The sequence below is a fragment of the Arvicanthis niloticus genome, chromosome 24 (assembly GCF_011762505.2).
Source record: "Arvicanthis niloticus isolate mArvNil1 chromosome 24, mArvNil1.pat.X, whole genome shotgun sequence".
Taxonomy (NCBI): Eukaryota; Metazoa; Chordata; class Mammalia; order Rodentia; family Muridae; genus Arvicanthis; species Arvicanthis niloticus.
The window spans coordinates 4,698,583-4,711,657 of record NC_133432.1 but is presented as its reverse complement, the minus strand read 5'-3'; the positions used below and the strand labels follow the sequence as shown (position 1 = coordinate 4,711,657).

The following is a 13,075-nucleotide window of genomic DNA, read 5'->3' as shown; positions in this document are numbered from 1 at the left end:
CATTTTTGATGTGTGGCTAGGTCAAGGTTATGACCCAATCTAGAGGGACCTGATCTGGCCCCTGGGGAATCGGACCCTGGGCTTCAATAGGAGGTCCTTGGCTGACACTCAGATGGGAGCAGAGCCGGCTGCACAGCCTCTTACAGCGGAAGGACTTGAACCTTAGAGCTCATCTTTGGTGTGTATGTGGTCCTGTGGACAGCGTTGGGAACCGGCAGCTCTGTGATGACCGGGCGGCCTAATGGATGCCCTCAAGCTTGGGGAGGAGGCGGCCAGGACTAGCGAAGGTAGGAAAGGAGCCATTCTTACAGGAGCCAGCCACAGGCTCTTATTCCCAGCAGGCTCAGTGTGAGATGCCTTCCACTACCGGTAGATGTGGCGACCCCTCTGGCTGGCTCAGTAGAACAATGGATACCACAGAAGCACACACGGTTGGCAGCAGATGGACTCTGTGGGCACCGTAGGGGCTCACAGTTGAGGTCTGCCCCACTCCCTTAACTTACCCGGGTGGCTGTGACCTTGGCCACCTACCTGCTCTCCTGACACTGAAGAAAAGCCCTCATCGTCCCCAGCTCTTGTGAAATTTCGAGGCAAACCTGGCGTTGTCCTGCCTTGGTACAAATGAACGATTATTATTGTCATCTGTAGAGTTACCAACAGCCGCTCAGGGCATTCCCTAGCTAAGCTCCCGGTGATCTCACCAGGGAAGACGTTCATAGCCAGGTGGAGCCTCTGAGGGGAACCCCTGGGCTAGACCATTTCCTCCTGAGTTCTGCTGACTCATGGGCCACGGGTCTGAGCTTGGAAACAACACTCTGGCTCACCTTGGTTTTACAGATTTTCTTCCTCTCTTTTCTGGTCTAGCTACTTAACTTTTTTTTTTTTTTTTTTTAAACTATTGTTACATTGTTTGTTTATTGCCTGTCTGTGTCTGCTCAGATGGGAGCACATGGTACAACTTGCGTGAAGCACTCAGCAGACGGTTTAAAGGAACTCTTGTCTTTTACCATGTGAATCCCAGGAATGGGACTCGGGTCACTGGGCTCAGCAACAGGTGTTCTTAACCCCTGAGCCGTTTTTTGAGTGAGATGGGTCAGTAGAGAAAGATGCTTGTAAATCTGACATCTAGGGTAAGTGTGAGTGTGTGTGTGAGTGTGTGTGAGTGTGTGTGTGTGTGTCTGTGTATGAGAGAGAGAGAGGACAAATTGAAGGAGTCCGTGCTCTCCTTCCACCATTGGGCCATTTGGGTTCCAGGTATCTATCTAACTCATGTCCCTCATGTCCTCCGACCTACACACACACACACACACACACACACACACACACACACACGTGGCCAAAATAAAACATTGAGAAGGTTAGGACTTGGAAAAGGGAGGAAATAAAAGTTGGAACCTTACCAGAGGAACTCGGGACATGGATAGTTACAAGAGTTTGGCCTCGAATCAGACTTCAAGTTGTCTGGTCCGCAGAGTGAGAGAAAAACATCCATTGTCTGACCGGTGTTATCTGTAAAACCAGCAACCAGAGCACCGGGTGTGAACCTTTGGTCCCAGGTACTCAGGAGTCTGAGACAGGAGTGTCACTTGAACTCACCAGTTCAAGACCGCCCCCTTCTCCCCGTAAACTTGGCAAGACCTGTGTCAAAACAAAAGCCCAGTCTGGTCTGGTTCTTGGAAGAGCTTTTCCTCACAAACACCTGCAGATACCCATAGGGAGACCCAGGAGGAGGGACGAGCAGGCAGGTTGCCTTAGGTGTGTGTCTTGAGTGCCAATGCTGCCTGCCCACCCTGCCAGTTCACCGGGGTAATCACCGTCTTGGGAAGTGAGCGCAGCAGTAGTTGGTGCCAAAGCTGCAGTCTCCACAGATGTCATGTATGGGGTGAGGAGATGCTTCCTGACGGGCTCCAGAACCCTGCCCCTCACAATGGGAGGCCCCGCTTGGGCAGGTCAGGCTCCCATTGGCCCAAAAATGTAGTCACAGAGCAGGAAAGTGATAAAATTAGTTCTTCAGTGGACCAGGAAAAAAGCCCCCTTAGACCAAGAAGCACCGGAAGAGCAGGGCGCCCTGGTCCAGCTTGTGTTCTGGAAAACATCAAGTGGGAAAGGGGAGCCCCAGGCAGGAGGCCACTGAATGACCCAAGCATTGGAAAGCAAAGTTGTGAAATATGCCAGTTAAAAACTGACAGTCTGTATGGTGTGCATGCCGGTAATCCCAGCTCTTAGGAGGTTGAGGCAGGAAGGTCAGGAGTTCAAGGCCAGCCTGTGCTGTATATCGAGATGATGTTTCAGAAAACAAAACAGCAACAGAAAGAATGGTCTGGTGGATGGACCAGGGTGTGGCACAGCGGTAGAACCACCTTGCTTCCGGCCGGTTCAATACCAGTGTGGGTGGGATGTGGAATCTAAGGCTTTCTTTTTGATTTCGAAATCATTTCGTGCTTATAGAAAAGTTATTTCAGTGCTATCCTTTATAGAAGAGAATCCAGCTTAGAATTGCTCACTGTACTTCACATGTGCTTTCTATCTGGAACATTCCACAGGCTTTGACTCTGATGGCCTGGACACTTTGTATCCATCATTTGTTTTTGTTGTTGTTGTTGCTTTGTTTGTTTGTGTGAGACACGGTCTCACTATGTAGCCCTGGCTAGCTTGGGACTCCCAGACATCCTCCTGCCTCCGCATCATGGACGATGGAATTAATGGTGTGCTTAGCTAAGACCATCATTTAGTAACAAGCCCTTTAAGTGAGTGTGTTAATAATTGCTTCTGACTAGATTTGTGCTACAGCATGTGAGAGAGACTGAGCCCTCGATCCATGGGTTGCTGGACATGCATGCAAACCCTGGTGGTGGTGTCACTTGGCTTCTTTACCACTAAGCATATCCTGGGGACGCTACTTTGAGATTATATTAACATCCTGCCCTAGCTAGGTACTTTCCAATTTAGTTGATTCCTTTATTTCCTTCATTAATGGTGATCACTGTTTTGCTGGCTCCAGGCTTGCTGTGTATTGAAGGGTGACCTTGAACTCTGATCACCTTGGTTCCCTCACCCAAGTGCCAGGATTAGAGCTGTGGTGTGCATCACCACACCTGACTTGTGCAGGGCAGAGAGCTTCATGATAGTTCAGCAAGTATTCTACCAAGTGAGCTACACCCCCAGCCTCTGATGGGTCGATTAAATATCTTTGTGGGGCTGTGTTTTTCCGTTTCATGTTTCAGACCTGTTACTTATTTGCTAACTGGGATCCTTGGATGTATCTTGGACACTTCGTCCAATTATCTGTTAAAAGATACGGGCGAGGCAACAATTCGCCACCAGTGGACTAGGGAACAAAGCTTGGGGCTTTGACCTTGGACAAGGGACGGGTACAGAACGCTGTGGGTCTCTGTTAGAGCAGCCGTGAAAAGCTTCCTTGAGAAGGCCTGATTTCAGATGTCAAGCACCATGTGTGGAGACAGGCACGGAGACCGTGAGTAGAGGCCTGGAGTAGACAGGCTTCCGAGGACCACAGAAGATGCCCTGTGGGATGCGGGACATAATAAATCACCTGACTCCGAAGTCAGGTGAGCGGATGGCACCGGGACTCATTGTGGCTACTGTAGGTAGGTGGCTGGAGATTTAGTTCTGGGTGGTGACACATGGTGGGAAGCTCTGGGGCTAAGGAAGAAGTCATCCGCAGTGATTAGGAGCCCTGTGGGTTCCGGGCCAGAGTGCTCCCCCCACCACTTTTGTTTTGTAGCAGGTTGAGTGGAGAGTGTGGTGCTGAGGGCCCAACTCAGAACTCACAGGAACTCAGCAGGCAGCCTGTCACTGTCTCCTTTTTCTTTGTGACTCTACAGCCCTTGCCGGAACTTAAGTAGACCAGGCTGGCCTCAAACTCATGAGACTGGCTAACTTAACTAAGCAGAAACAAGTCTTGCTCTTGTGAGCTTTCCGATAGTCTTAGCTCCCAGCTCCTGCCAGCTGGGTGTGAGGTAACGCTATGTGGCCAGCTCGGAGAAATGTCTCTGACTGTCTACAGTGCCTCTGGACATTCCTTCTCTCTGAGGGAAGCCCACGCCTCCAGCCAAACAATACCCAGCCCTGCAGCAAAAGACATTAACAACTGGCCCCTTGTGCCAGCATCTTTCTGCCCGCAACCCCTTTCCAGAGCACCAGGCCTCGTTGAGGATGCCCGTGTTCCTTCTCTCGGGGAGCGTTCTGAAGTATGACTTGAAGATGTGTCTTCTTACACCCTGAAGAAGGCATTTGGAACCAGGAACATTTTGCTTGGGGGCATAAGATATAAGAACTGTCTAGGGCAGCTAGGGTTCTCTGGGACATTGAGCTTCAGGAGGCTGCGGTGGAGAAACTGGGAAGAATTTTCCTCCACTTCGAAGCCTTTCCCTCTTCCGTCTCCAAATAGTCCCCGTCCTTCTCTGAGTCCTAAATTTCACTTTGCCAGGGCTGGGGCTGTGAGGCTCTCTAAACCAGGCTAGACCAGCTGCAGGTGGGGCGGCCCTGCCGGCCTGGGGATGAAGCAGGAAGGATGTCGACCTGGGAGGGTCTCCAGCCCTTCTGCTTCTGTTGGCTTTATAACCTGTAACAGCTCATTCTTCCCCCAGCATGGATCTTTTGTCAGAAGAATGGAATTGTAAGAATTGGGTGTAGCTGTGGAGAGGCGAGCACTCTTCACAGTCACTCTTGAGTGCCTGTAGGGACCGTGCATGCCGGTGCTGAGACCTTCTTGTGCTGACAGATGAATGGCTGCAACCACAGGCCAATCAAAGTTCTTAGCTTTTCTCTTTCTACAGTTTGAGTTCTTACAGTTAACTGGAGGTCTGAGAACCAGTTTATGCCAACCAGGCTCTTAGAAGCTAATCTGTAGGTGTGTGGGTACGGAGCAGTCAGTAACAGTTGGTTAATCTGGAGGGAACTGAAAGGCCTCCTCTTTGGGATATTGTCCACACCCATCTTCTGTTGTTTTTGAAACAAAATCAGAAAAGTTTGATTTATCAAATGAAGACTCGAGCACAGGCTGTGGTGAAAATGGCTAACTCAAAGAGTCAGAAAAAGCACCCAGCAGGCCTTCCTATTACACTGACCTCCCAGAAGGAAAAAGCCCCTGGTTCCCCCATGTCTTAAATCCCCCTTCAGCTCAAACGCCTTTGTCTTCCCAGGGTTTTCTTTTCTTTTTAAAGATATATTTGTAGCTTTCTTTTGTTATTTTTGTAGCTGTCTTCAGACACACCAGAAGAGAGCATCCAATCCCATTACAGATGGTTGTGAGCCACCATGCAGTTGCTGGGAATTGAATTCAGGACCTCGAGAAGAGCTCTTAACAGCTGAGCCACCTCTCCAGCCCTTTCCCAGGCTTTCTTATGCTCACTCTCGGTCAGCTGGTTGCTGGCTCTTGACCTATGGTTGACTTTATTCAGTCTTGTTTACAATATACAGAAAGGTATATGATGGGGCTGAGCCACACCACAATAAGAAACAGGTTCTTCCAGTTCACAATCTCAGGATTCACGCTGGGATCAGAGATCCTGCAACAATGTTCCCTGTAATGATAACTTTACAGCTCTGTAGCTTCTTTCTAGGATTATCTCCGGGTTCTCTCTTCTCCTGCCTCAGTCATCACTATATCCAAAGCTAAATACAATCAACGGTTAAATCAAACAGGGCGGTGGTGGCTCTCGCCCTTAACCCCAGCACTCAGGACAGACCTTTGAGGTTGAGGTTTGCCTGGTCTACATAGTGAGTTCCAGGATAGCCCAGGTTGTCATGGGAAAAGTATTGAGTGTGAGCCAGGTGTGGTAGCCCAAGCCTGGGATCTCAGTGTTTAGGAGGCAGGGGGACCGTAAGAGCCTGTTGAGGGGGAGCTGAGGGGGAGCGGGAGATCCTGTCTCAGAAGCTTAGAGTAGAGCCGGTGAGTGCAATCTGGGCAAAGGTGTTTGCCACCCACATGCTGGGAGGGGAGCGCTCACTTCAGCCAGCTGTCCTCTGACCGCCACACATGAGCTGTGATGGCACACACACACACAAAGTACACACATGCAATTGCAAAACAGTTTAAGAAGATACCTCGGCTTTAAGCAGTCCAGCCCATTGAACACCTGTTCTTTAGAGAGCCCTGTACTTTAAACTCTCTATACTGTGCCTTTTTTTGTGAGGTGACCTGTTTTTAAAAAAATCCTAAAATCATATATTTAACTAGCTTCCCGTTCCCTGTGGCTTGGTCTGCCTCGCAGTTCTGGGATGGGTAAGATGAGCCTCAGAAGGTCTCTGCCCTCTGGCGAACGTCTGGTCTGCCAGACGTTTTCTCAGCAGGGGACTTACCGAAGGTCCAGTCTGCTGTCACTGTGGTCAATCCCGTGTCATCTATGTCTGAGCTCCTTGAGCAGTCAAGAATGCTTGGGACTCTGAAGGTATTTGGCCAAAGATACGTGTGCACAGTTACCAGCTAAACTCTCTGTTCGGCTTCCAGGGAAGGTCACGTTATAGGCTGGCGTTGGGAGTGTGATGTGACTACCTTCATTGCACTTAAATCGGGCACATGGAAGCATTCTGTAGCCAAGCCTTCCTGCCTGGTGGTGTTTCTCTGAGCCATCCTTTGTGCTTGCTGCGCGGTTGTGAATTTAAATGCTTGGAAGAGGTACCGGGGCACGGGGCATGATCTGTATCCTGGGTTCTTGGTGACACTGTGCCAGGCCGCCAGAGCTGGTGTGTACAGAGGTGGCAGCCAGGCCCTAGTGTGGATTCTTCTGGAGAAGGAAGCCGCCAAGGGGTTGAGATGGGTGTGGGCCAGTGGGTGGGATTCAGTCCCAGCTGCGAGGCGTGTGAGCGTTCCTGGATGAGCAATGGTTTACACATCAACTGAGTAAGAACTCAGTGATTCACTTACTGCTCTAGTGAGGACTCTGCAGGATTGCTGGGATCTGGGAGAAGCTTCCGGACAAGACCTCCCAGGGGCTTCTGATCAGTGTTCCTTCTCCAGCAGCTGGCCCAAGTCACCACTTCTTCCCGAGTCACACCCATAATCTGTAAATTAAGGCTCTCAGCACCTCCAGCCCTTTGGGGTCAGAGACTTGTTTTGGCTTTGCAGCCTGGCCTGCTGAGACACCTTGTACCTCTTGAAGATCCTCACAGAAACAGGCATGGTTCTTCCCTTGTGCAGTGTCCCCAGCTGAGGGGACCACAATGTCACCAGGCACCTCGAGTGGCTATAAATGTGACTGAAACTGCTTTTGAAAATGCCTTTTTGACTAAGTATAAGCCGCCCACGACCCCGCTTGGTGGTATGGGTTGGGGTTTGAAAGAAAGCGATGCCCTGGGACATCCTCCCGTATGTGGTTTTGACACAGGATGGGGTCCTGGCACTGAGGTGTGCTGCTTGGTGGCCAGCTGCTTTTCCTCCTGGTTCCTGGTGTATACCCATTGCTTGTTCCCAAGCCTGCAGTAAAGCCCGTGGGAGTGTTCTGACTGGAGGGCCTTCAGCTGCTCTGCTTTCTCTGAATGGACCCCTTTCATCAGGAAATGCTGGGACAAGGGCCTTTTTAAGCCATAATATCAGGAGGAAGACAAGTGCCACAAGAGCCACTTGCTCTTTGGGTGGGACCATCGTCTGAGGAGGGACAACACTGCCGCCCTGGAAAGCCCCAGTGCCTCTGGCTGGACTGGCCTGTGCCGTGTGGACGGCTGGGTCTCTTCAGGGACCGCCTGTTTCGGCAGGGTTTCTACGGATGTGACAGCCGCTGTCATGGATCTTCTCTATCTCTCGGACTTCTGTGTCTTCCTTCGGCCAACCCGGTACCTCTGCTGTTCAGAGGTTTCCAGCCCACATTAGTACGTAAGCCACAGCGGACTTGTGCTCTCCCTGGACGCTCTAGTCTGTGTGAGAGCCGGGCCGTGGGGATTGAGGGTTGCATCTGTTTTGCCTACTTTTAGGAACTTTGATCTTGCAAGGTTTTTCCAGAGGGCAGCAGGCTGTGTCTGAGTGCTTACTTGTGCTTTGGCGATAAAAGCTTTGAGCAGGGCTGTGGGGAGGAGATGCGTCCTCTGTCTGGGACAGGCTTTCTGCAACCCTTAGGACTCTTTGGGATGGATGGTTGGTGGATTGGTATGCATCCTTGGCCTGGGTACTCAGAAATAGGTATGCACCATTACTGACGGGGATGTCACAGAGGGCTGGGCAGGGGGCAGGGAGGTGGGGCACAGCTGAGGCCACAGGCCACAGCTTGCTTTTGAGCTTCTTGGTAGGAGCTCAGAGTAGAAAACTAGGTGCTGCCTGTCCGTTTCAGACAGCACTTTTCAGCTATCTGTGGACACTGTTGGCTATGTACCAACAATGGCCCAGGCTGCACACAGCCTAGAAGTCAGGACTCAAAGTAAAAGTTCCTCCATTTTGTTTCTGTTGATACCTCACCTGACCGTGCTCCAAAGTCTCCTACCCGTCACACAACATCTCAAGTCTCAGGCTGAGGGTCATTTTGGCCGCCGGTGTTCTATTTCTCTGTATATTTCCAAGATACAGGGGACCTCGCTGACCTCAGAGCAGTGGGGTTCCCCACAGCATACATGCTGGCTGGTGACAGGAACTGAGGTGGTTCCAGGACACTAATGGTCACAATCAGGGTTTCTATTGCTGCAGTGAAACACTATGACCAAGAAGCAAGCCGAGGAGGAGAGGGTTTATTCAGTTTACACCTCCACCTCACTGTTCATCACCAAAGGAAATCAGGACAGGAACTCACACAGGGCAGGAACCTGGAGGCAGGAGCTGATGCAGAGACCATGGAGGGGTGCTGCTTACTGGCTTGCTCCCGGTGGCTTGCTCAGCTTGCTTTCTTATAGAACCCAGGACCACCAGCCCAGGGATGGCTCCACCCACAATGGGCCCTCCCACCCTTGATCATTAATTGAGAAAATGCCTTACAGCTGGATCTCATGGAGGCATTTCCTCAAGGGAGGCTCCTTTCTCTGTGATAGCTCCAGCTTGTGTCAAGTTGATACACAAAACCAGCCAGTACACTAATGAACCGAATGGGTGGGGGGGAGGCCCCTTCTCCCCTTCCTTATCTGACAGAGGAACAGCTTCAGAGAGGGTCACAGGGTGAGCCCCGCCCACTCACTATCAATGTTCCTTTTTTCCTAAGGGAAACCAAGGGGAATTTTTTGCTCTTGGTTTCCAAGGCAAAGGTCACACTGTTAATGTCTGGCAGTTTCCAGAACGCTCTGGTTTTTCTGGTCAGCCAGAGTTCTTTTTTTATTTTTTAAACTGTGAACAAAAGGGGTCAGTTCCTGCCTTGAGAATTACCCCTGGACTGCTTTGATCCACAGATGGCTGCTTTACGATCCCTGGGTCTCAACCCTCAGAGATCTGGATGGAGATCAGAATCCATCTGAAAGCTTTGTTAAAATTTTGAGTAGGGAAGGGTTGGGCCAGCTCTTACCTGCGCAGTGAGATATGTGAGATCCTCTTCTCTGGAGAGGCTGCAGAGGGATTCCTGTCGGTCCGTAATCCTGGCTTCCTCAGTGCAGGTGTGTGTGACTGCGTGGGGTGGGACGGACGGTGCAGCGTGCAGCGGGGAGGATCATGAGGAAGTGCTGTGTGGGTCTGTGCTGGCCGGGTGAAACAGGACCCATTGCCAGGTTCTCCTTGTTCAGAGGCCCTTCCTTGTTTGCGAGTCCAGCCCAGCTTTGTGCATTGAACAGTCTCTTTTTACCATGAGGCTTCCCAATTTCTTTTATGTTTTATTTTTTATTTTACATGCTTTGGTGTTTTGCCTGAATGTATATCTTTGTAATAGTGTCGGATCTCCTGGAACTGGAGTTTGGGAGATTTAGGAGCTGCTGTGTGATTGCCAGGAATTGAACTCCGGTCCTTTGGAAGAGCAGCAAGCAGCCAGCGCTCTTAACTACTGAGGCATCTCTCCACCCCCTTACCATGAGAACTTAGACAGGAGAAGTTCAGATCTTACTATGGTTCCACCATCAGAGAAGTTGTCTGAGAAGCTGCTACAGGGTCCTTTTTTTTTGGTTTTGGTTTGGTTTTTTTCGAGACAGGGTTTCTCTATGTCGCCCTGGCTGTCCTGGAACTCACTCTGTAGACCAGGCTGGCCTCGAACTCAGAAATCCGCCTGCCTCTGACTCCCAAGTGCTGGGATTAAAGGCGTGCGCCACCACTGCCCGGCTGCAGGGTCCTTTAATTCTAAATGGTCATGTTTGGTCACTGACATTGGGTTCATCCGCGACGAGTTTGCCTTTTCAAGCTGTATATGATATTATCCATCACTACAAGAATCAATCTTTTTTTTTTTTTTTTTTAATTCCAGGGTTTTTAAAAAGTACCATTTTCTTACCCATCACACAGCTTCTCAAGTCTCAGGCTGAGGGTCATATTGGCCACCGATGTTCTGCTATTTCCCTGTATATTTCCAAGACACAGGGGACCTAGCTGACCTCAGAGCGGTGGGGTTCCCCACAGCGTACATGCTGGCTTCCTCAGGAGAGCAGTGTCTTTTATAGCTCAGTAGTTTAACTAGGATCTCTCACAGAACCGGTAAAAGCTAACACGTGGGTCAGAGTGTGAGTTAGATGTTTCTCTGAAAATCAAAAATAGCCGTTTTGAAAAGTTGATATGTGTTGGAAAATCTGGAAACTGCTAAGAAGCTGAGAGAAGATGGTTCTAGGCGGTCATTATCCGCTCCAGAGCTATGCCCTGTGGGTCACTTCCCGGGTTTGTAGTAGGTTCTGAGTGCTTGGTCGTAGTTAAAAGCTTTGGCTTCTCTTCCCTAAGTCTGAATGTCTGTACAAGCTGGAGGGGTTTTTTAAGATGTTGATTTTTTTTTTTTAAGATATTATTTTTTAAAAATTTGATGTGTGTGGATGTTTCACCTGCATTTAGATTGCATGCCGTTGCCCTCAGAGGCCAGATCTGAAATTGGAGTTACAGATGGTCCTGAGCCTCCGTGTGGGAACTCAAAACTGAACCTGGGTCTTCTGGAAGAGCAGCCAGGGTTCTTAACCACTGAACCATCTCTCCAGCCCTGAAAGGGAAAAAAAATTTTTTTTAACCAAATTATAAGTAAAGAGTTGGAAGAATGATTGTTGTTTGGTTTTTGTGGTTGGTTGTTGTTTTGATCCTTCTCTGCCTCTGTGTGTGTGTGTGTGTGTCTGTCTGTCTGTCTCCCTATCTGCCTGCTTGCCTGTATGTGTGTCTGCCTATCGGTGTGTATCTGTCTGCCTCTGTGTGTGTCTTTCTGTCTGTCTGTCTGTCTCTTTGTCTGCCTGTCTGTGTGTGTATATCTGCCTGTCCCTGAGTGTGTATATGTGTGTGTCTGCCTACTGTATGTGTGTCTGTCTGCCTGTCTCTCTGTGTGTGTATCTGCCTATGTGTGAATGTTTGTCTGTCTGTCTGTCTGTCTGTCTTTGATCCTAGGGTCTTTTGTTAAATACATGCTTTACCACTGAGCTATCTATCCTCAGATCTCCTTCTTTTACTCTGTTTGCTCAGGCTACCCTGGAGAATGATGGGACTCATGGCCTGCCCTTCATTCTGACTTCTTAAGTCACGGGCTGAATATGAATGTGAATATTTTTTGTTAGTTAAAATAACTGAGGACAGAAACTCACCCTGCTGAGAAATTCTGTATGGGTGAGTTTGAGTTAGCTCACAGGAGTAGTGGACAGGGCATCCCGACCTACAGATGGTTATGGCTCCACCCTCAGCCCCCAGTCCCCAGGCGATGTTCCTAAGGATGTTGACGTCCTGGGAGGCCATCTGTGTGTGCCTTCGAGGGTCTGCACCGGGAAGCAATGACCGGGCTGCAAAGTGTCTGGGAGGCAGCAGGTGGGAGTGGAGGGTCAGAAGCAAAGACCAGCAAGTGCAAGTTCAGAGTGAGTCACACTGCCTTCTGCTGGGGTGGGGGTCTCTTGTGTTATACCAAGAGCCTTGGGTTGCTTATGCAGGAAGGAACTACTGGCCTGGGGCAGTGCACCTGAACTGGGTGGGGCATGGGGGCAGGGTGTAGCAGCATGAGTTCCTGAGTACTGCAGAAGCAGCTGGAAGCATTTAACCCTGTTGTGTGTCTGTTCGTCCCCCTTGCCTGTGGTCCGTCATTTGTTCTCCCTAAGTGTTCCCTCTTGCCAGTTGCTCTAACGGTGCTCTGGTTTTGTTCTCCACAGCTTGAGCGAGAGTTTTTTCATGGTGAAAGGAGCTGCCCTCTTCCTACAGCAGGGAAACAGCCCCCAGGGCCCGCGGAGTCTTCAGCACCCTCACAAGCATGCAGGTGACTATGGAAGCATTCATGGGACCTATTCTGTGCCACCGTGGGTGGGAAGCAATGCATCATGGGTTTGTAAGGAGTGGCATAGCTGTTGGGGTGCAAGACTCCCCTCGCGCTTTCTCTATCAATCAACTGAACATCTCAGCTTATGGTGCAGTTTGGACAAATGGCCCAGCTTTCACCTCCCAGGGTATCTGTATTCTTAGGAACACTGGCTGGGCTATAACTGTCTGTATTCTTAGGAACACTGGCTGAGCTATAGCTGTCCTCAGTCAGGACACTCTGTCCACTACTCCTGTGAGCAAATGCATCACAGATACGAGCTGTCCCTTTGAAGACAGCCTCCAGGTTCTTTGTACCTCACCTGAGCGTCAGTGTGGTGACATAACGGCCAAGTGCTCACCTGGCAGGGTATCTTTATCCTATAATGGCTACCTGTTGGAAAAGACCAAAGAGAGCTGAATAATTGATATAAATAATAATGTGGGTGTGTAAACAAATGGGTAAAAGTGCCTGTCAAGTACCAAGGCTGGTCTTCTCGACTGACTACCTGACTCCAGATATGAAGGCAGATTGAGAGTGGGACTCAGGAGGCGCTGTGCACAAAGGGTCGTCTGTAACATGTCCTGGCCCTTAGGGACCAGTTCCCACCTTCTCAGGGGAGGTGTTGGGGTCTGAATGTCCATGTGGTAGGGAGGCCCCTCTGCCTTTCAAAGGAGCCCAGGTGAGATTCGTGAAGCAACTACACATTTCCTCAGCCTGAGATAATTCCCCCCCACCCCACCCCCATGGCTTCTGCTCAC

General features: G+C 50.1%; 1 protein-coding gene across 3 annotated transcripts in view; it reads left to right on the top strand.

Annotated features, from left to right (window-relative positions):
- Positions 1-13,075, top strand: part of Ssh1 (slingshot protein phosphatase 1) — a 57,139-nt gene that overhangs the window by 11,928 nt on the left and 32,136 nt on the right. For 2 of the 3 annotated variants that reach the window (XR_013106975.1, XM_076922451.1), the window contains exon 3: positions 12,172-12,275. Coding sequence is in view for 2 of the 3 variants with exons in the window: in XM_076922451.1 (XP_076778566.1) it covers positions 12,172-12,275 (104 nt within the window). In the remaining variant the exon portion in view is untranslated. Of the gene's footprint in view, positions 1-9,205; positions 9,526-12,171; positions 12,276-13,075 lie in introns of those variants that run through there. The other variant, XM_076922452.1, reaches the window with a different exon arrangement.